This window comes from Epinephelus moara, chromosome 10, assembly GCF_006386435.1.
Source record: "Epinephelus moara isolate mb chromosome 10, YSFRI_EMoa_1.0, whole genome shotgun sequence".
NCBI lineage: Eukaryota > Metazoa > Chordata > Actinopteri > Perciformes > Serranidae > Epinephelus > Epinephelus moara.
In genome coordinates, this window is record NC_065515.1 from 980201 (window position 1) to 986665 (window position 6465).

At 41.8% G+C, this 6465-nt stretch overlaps 1 protein-coding gene across 1 annotated transcript in view; it reads right to left on the reverse strand.

Annotated features, from left to right (window-relative positions):
• LOC126396974 (cytochrome P450 2J2-like) overlaps positions 1-5100 on the reverse strand; it is an 8639-nt gene extending 3539 nt beyond the window's left edge. The window contains exons 1-6 of the mRNA XM_050055386.1: positions 4670-5100; positions 4350-4515; positions 1455-1607; positions 1209-1369; positions 537-713; positions 309-447 (exon numbers count right to left, since the gene is read on the reverse strand). Of these exons, the coding sequence (XP_049911343.1) occupies positions 309-447; positions 537-713; positions 1209-1369; positions 1455-1607; positions 4350-4515; positions 4670-4861 (988 nt within the window). The 5' untranslated portion in view covers positions 4862-5100. The remainder of the gene's footprint in view (positions 1-308; positions 448-536; positions 714-1208; positions 1370-1454; positions 1608-4349; positions 4516-4669) is intronic.
• Positions 5101-6465: the final 1365 nt, after the last annotated feature.

A 6465-nucleotide genomic window follows, 5' to 3' on the forward strand; every position in this document is an offset into this window, starting at 1 on the left:
ATTTCAATGGGTTGCTATAGCGCCCCCCTTTGGCCAATTGATGTAATATTGCTTCATTGGCATCCTCCCATGACCCTCTACCACTGTGCCAAATTTCACATGGATTGACCAAGTCAGTGAGGAGAAAAACGTGGAACAGACACACACACAGAGTTTTCGTCATTATATAGTAAGACAAGTATTCTTGTTGGCCTGCTGCATTATCATAACCTTTTTGGTTGAATTGAATGAAGTAGTAATGTTAGTGTCCACAAAGCAATGGATTCCCTACTCCCTCACAGAGCTCGAGGTCCGAGCATGTTACCTACCCTGGATCTCAGGGTTTTTGATGAGGTAAATCAAAGCCCACTGCAAAGTGGTGGAAGTTGTCTCAGTTCCAGCCAGGAACAGATCCAGTGAACACAGAGCCAGATTAGTTTCAGTGAAGCCCTGGTCAGATTCTCTGTGCTATGAAATACACAGAAGATAATAGTGAGGGTCCAGTAAGTAGACAGCAGGGACAGCACGGTGTTGTAGAGTTCAGTTGTTTTACATACCTTCTCCATTTCAATGATGAAAGCATCAATGTAGTCCCGGGGCTCGCTGTAGTCCAGGTTCTCCTTGTGGCTCTTTACCTCCTCATTGATGAAGTCAAGGATGGCGTGGTAGTGGCTGAACAGTGTGTTGTGAGGACCTGGCATGTGCTTCATTATTCCAGGGAATGAGTCATACAGCTACTCAGAAGAAAACAGTAAATGAGAGATCATTCAGATAATCCTTCACATTTTGTAGTAAAACATAACAGACATAGACCTTTCAGTCAGTTACGGAGAAATAACTTTGACAACCAGAAGACTCACTGTCTCTCTGACAATGATTAAACCAAGTGTATGTCACTGAGGGTGCAGTGGTTATCACTTTAACCTCAGAGCAAGAGTGTCGGGGTTCGAACTCTGCTTGGGGCCCTTCTGTGTGGAGTCGCTGGTTCTCCCTGTGTTAGTGTGGGTTCTGAACTCTTCTTCCACAGTCCAAAGACATGCAGCTTTGACTGATTGTGTGTGAATGCTTGTTTGTCTCTACTGTATGTGTGTCAGCCCTGTGATTGTCTGGCAACCTGTGAAGGCCACACCCCACCTCTCACCCAGTGACAGTTGTTACAGGCTCCAGCTCGCAACCCTGTAAAGGATAAACAGTTGCAGATCATGGATGTATGAATGGTATTGACTTACCGCACCCCATACAGAGCCCTCCAGCTGAATAGCTTCAGACAGATACTTCAGCATGATCTGGAAGTTGTGATCACTGTAGTCAAAACGCTTCGCCATCACCAGCTGGCAAATGATGTTGGACACAGCATTGTTGAAGAGGCCTGCTGGGCTGAAAAGTTCACCTGGAGGAGAGGAGTCCATTGTTTAGGCAATGTTATACTGCTGAAGAGCTGCTGATTATAAGCTGCTGACTATTGTGTGAACCACCTCTCTCCTTCTCTATCTCCTCCTGCAGGTGTCGGATCTCCTCACAGATACTCAGCTCCATGGTGCTTTTGCCCAGGCCGAAGTTACGTAATGTAGACAAGGCAAAGCGTCGCTGTTTTTTCCATGGTTCACCATTGCTCCCAACCAGACCACCTAGACACAAGCATGCAGAGGGTATAGGGTTTATGGCAAGAGGGTTGTTGCTAAAAAGGACGTATGGTAGGTCCTATCTGAAGGTCATACATCATCCTCCATGCTTGTGAAGGTGTATCATAAACATTGTTGAAGGCTAGCTAGTCAACTTATCTTGTATATAACCATCGTTATAGCAGTATAGCCTTGGTAATATATCTCTGTGTAATGGTGTCTGCTTATCCCTCTGTTGTTGAGTTTAGCCACGTTTCCACCGAGCAGTTCAGTTCAGTTCAGTTCAGTTCAGTTCATTCCGGTGCGCTTTTTTCCCGTTTCCACTGTGAAAAGTTGTGGATGATACCAAAGGAACCATTCGTATGTCCCCATGTTTGGTCCCCCCTCTGTTGGGGTACCTAGCACACAGATCTGGTACTAAAAGGTGGAGCTGTGAACACTGCAGTCTGATTGGTCAGTAGAGGACGGTCACTCTGCTCAGGGCTGAGTTGTGGCTGGTTTTGAGGCTCATGTAACCACTGTTCATACTGTGGAGAGTTTTATTAGTAAACTGTAACTATAAAATGAAAGGATGTTTTGCTGCCTCTCACAGCAGCTGGAGTCTGAGAAAAAATAACTTCATTCACTGGGCCGACTGCCGGCAACTTTTAAGGTGGAACGTTAACTCGTAACAGTGCATGAGGCACACACCTTAAATTTCACTGTGACAACTTTGACCATCACTTATTTTTTTATGACACACACTTTTAGTAATGAGCGGATCTTCAAGTATTTAAGAAGATATATTAATTTCGACCAGATTATGTGAACTGCATATATCCCAGTCCTCACTCGGAGAAAACAAACACGTCGTGGAGCGTTGTCCCTGTGGGCTACAGCAACAGCTTGCCTGAGAAGCACAAAGCTGCTATTTTTAAATATCCCATGGAGAGAGACTCTCACTGCAGCCTGTTCTATTTTGTTGTGAAAATGTTGGCGTGCAGCCTCGTTCTGTGGACGATAAACCAGGAGCAGACTGATAAAGGAGGAAATACAGTGAATGCCGGAAGGAGCAGAGAGTGACAACAACCCCAGCCACATTTAAGAGGACTGTCTGCAGTGGAAACACTAAACAGACCGAGGGTCTAGGTACCGTGTCTGAAGGGTTACTGTTGGTTTCAAAGGTGCCATATTGAAAGAGTTTGGTGGTAACAGGACTTTTGTCCGTCTGTCTTTTCAGTTAGTAAGCTAACTTAGGTAACCTAACTTGCCTTGCCTAACTGAGGGTCTTCATTTTATTTTTTAGTTTCCCTCACATTAGTTTAGTGTTTGTTTGCTGTTACTATTATTTTTAATATGGCATTTGTAGCCTATGTACGGTAAACACCTGCAATCAACGCAGTGAATTTCATAAAATCCCGCCAGCAGAAATAACACACTGACGGTCTCTCTCACTCGCTGTCTTCTTTACAGTCATGCCACGGGATAGATAGACATGTTACCGAGGTCCACCATCTGAATGAGTTTTGAGATCTGGTGAAAGTTTGCACTAACAGGTCTGGACTCTGGGAAGCGCACAACTTTGAGTCAGAAAGTTCAAAGTCCCGTTAGAATAACAAAATTTAAAGTCAAATTTAAAGAATCAAAGTGGTGCCTGGTGCAGCGTCGGTGCTGAGCTGAGGCGAGGAGCTGATGCTGGTGGAAAGTGCACCTCCAAAACATCCTGTAACTCCATTTCAAACAGCGGACCTGGGCAACATATCTCTTCTTTCTGCGGAGCACTGAGGCAGCAGCCAAAACGCACTTTGCATCTACGACAACAGACAGCTGCAGCAGGAGGAGACGGTAAAGAAGAGAGCCAGTGAGAGATAGATGACGATGATGATGATGATGATGATGATGATGATTTCCTTATTTTGTGTCATGCACACAAGTATGTGCCCTAATAATAACCCTCATGGGTTGGGCCCATTATGATGACATTGCAGTGAACAATCCAAAGTACATGTGACTCTACTGCTCAGTCCTCAAATACTCTCTGCACACTCTGCCTTATGTCCCCGACATGGCAAAGAAATTCAGTCACAAAAAGGCTCCCCTTCTAAAACAAAACTCATTTGTTTTCATGATCATCAAATCACCAAAAGAAATCAGTATGAATAGAATATAAAAAAAAATATATGAATATAAAAGGTCATTTTACTGAGAAGTACATTCCTTATGTCTGCGTATACAGGACAGTAAAACAAGAACCTCTCACCTAAATTACACAACAGACAAATTCTGTCCTCCTCTGGGGTGGTGTTAAATCTTCCAGTCTCTGAGGGTAACGCTCCTGAGCTCAGCTGTGCACAAAGGGATCTTTGTCTTTTGTTTAGATTATACTTCACGTAAGGATCCTCACTGCAGCTATTATTTTTAATATCACAGATGAACCTGTTCTGGGATATTAAAGACAGGTTGTTAAGATACAATAAGGATTTGAACTCATTAGCCCAGGGATGACAATGGGAGATGTCCCAATTAAATATCTTTGCAGATAAACTTAGTTTTTCAAATTGGTGCTTTGACAGACACTAAATTCATCAAATCAAGTGCCATGTTGCTGTTTTTCAAGACACTGTCGCTGCAATCTTGTTGCTATGGTAATGGATTAAGTCTGACGGTTAAACACACCCCAGTCTCAGTTTAAGAAAGAATGTTAATCCCAAAATACGAAGTAAAACTGGCTGGATGGGGGCTTTAAGAGAAGGAGAGAGATTTGCGCACCTGAGTTTCCGGAGTAAAACCTGTCAACCATTGCACTGTATGGTCGATCCACAAAATTGTCGGCTTGTGTCACCAAGGCTTCCTTCACCATCTTGTACCCAGACACAAACACCATCTTGTCACTACCGAAGCGGAAGCTGAACACATTTCCATAGACATCAGCCAGCTGTGGACATCAAACATCAAGGAACAAACTGATGAACTAAAACATTTATACACAGTTTACAGTTTATTGAGAATGTCTCGATAATTTTTTTTATTGAGAATGTCTCAATAAACTTGACACCTAAAGATCAAAACATGCATGTATTGAACTTTACCTTGGTAAAATAAATGTGTGGCCGTTTACTGTCCACACTGAAGAAATTCCCTACAAAGGGAAGAGCCATCGGTCCTGGAGGAAAATTTGGAGGATTCCTGTTTTTGAGGAAGTCTGCTATTAGGATAAAAATAAAAATAATCAGGAAGAGCACCTTGAGGTCAACACCCAACAAAAAATTAAAAAGCGACATTGTTGAAGAGAGTTAAACCAGCAGCCACAGAAACGCCCGACTGTCTCCTTCCTCGTTTAACACTGGTTACATGCAGCTTGCATACATTCGATTTAACCCTTTGTGGTCACACAGCCAGCGACTCCACACCGGCATGAAGGAACAAACAACTTCAGTAATCATTAATGCAGGGTCTGCGCAAAGGTGTGTGTGTGACCTGCACTTCTTAAATTACCAGCTACAGACACACCCGTGGGAAACAAGATCTCTGGAGTGCAAAAGATGATACCTTAAGTAATAATAGTGAAATGTTATAATGCCTGAACATGGTAATATGATGGCGATCATGCAGGAGCAAAAACAATGTCAGCTCAGCAATATATGTGTTATGAGGTTCATAGTGTAAACAAAGTCCGTCCAACAATACAAAGTCCAGTGGGAGTAAAGCCGTGTAACTGATCCAGTGTGCAGCTGAATGTAAATGAATGGGAATGGGTCGGACGGACCGTTCCACACAATGAGAAAATGTAGGTCATATGCTATCAGGTGTCCTTTACACTACGGCTCAGAATTTAGCACCATGGTCACTTGACAGAAGAAGCTCCCTGTGGGTTCAAAAGCAGGTCTGTTTCTCATAAGTTATTCCAATGCATTCACTTGTGTTTGTCAAAGATTTCCCAAAGATAAGAGATGTTGAGACTTTGCCAGCAGTGAGATTGTATTTTCAAAACTACCAACATGTACTTGCCTTTTCAACAAAACCCTGACTTAATTTAATTTAATTTAATTTAATTTAATTTAATTTAATTTAACAACATAGAATTGCAACAAAATAAGTGATATAGTTTTAGTTTGCCCTCAAATATTCAGTAAAAATTAAAATGATCTCTCATTTCTTTAGTTTGTGAACAACAACAGTAACTCAGTGAGATTCAGATTCTGTTACAATATTAATAGTTCAATAAAAATAAAATCTACCACAAATGACACATTTAAACCGCTCCCAAATTAAAAAAAAAAAAAAAACCTGGGATCTCTATCTCACTATCAAATAATTTTTCTAAGTAAAGTCAACCTAAGTTTAGCAAGTACACCACCTTAACACAACTAAATTGACTTCACTTGCAAAATGTATTTTTTTACACACGAAAAATTAAGTTTATACAAAGATGAGCCTTGCTTGATCTGCATAATTATCTGATGCAAAAAGTTGCCTTAATTTTCGTAAGTAGATCAAACACAATTATTTTTCATCCTGCCTCTACTTAAACATATTTAGCATAATCTTACTATATAATGACGAAAACTGTGTGTGTGTGTGTGTGTGTGTGTGTGTGTGTGTGTGTGTGTGTGTGTGTGTGTGTTCCACACTTATTTCCTTACTGACTTGGTCAATCCATGTGAAATTTGGCACAGTGGTAGAGGGTCATGGGAGGATGCCAATGAAGCAATATTNTGTGTGTGTGTGTTCCACATTTTTCTCCTCACTGACTTGGTCAATCCATGTGAAATTTGGCACAGTGGTAGAGGGTCATGGGAGGATGCCAATGAAGCAATATTACATCAATTGGCCAAAGGGGGGCGCTATAGCAACCCATTGAAATGTCAAACTTTGAATGGGCATA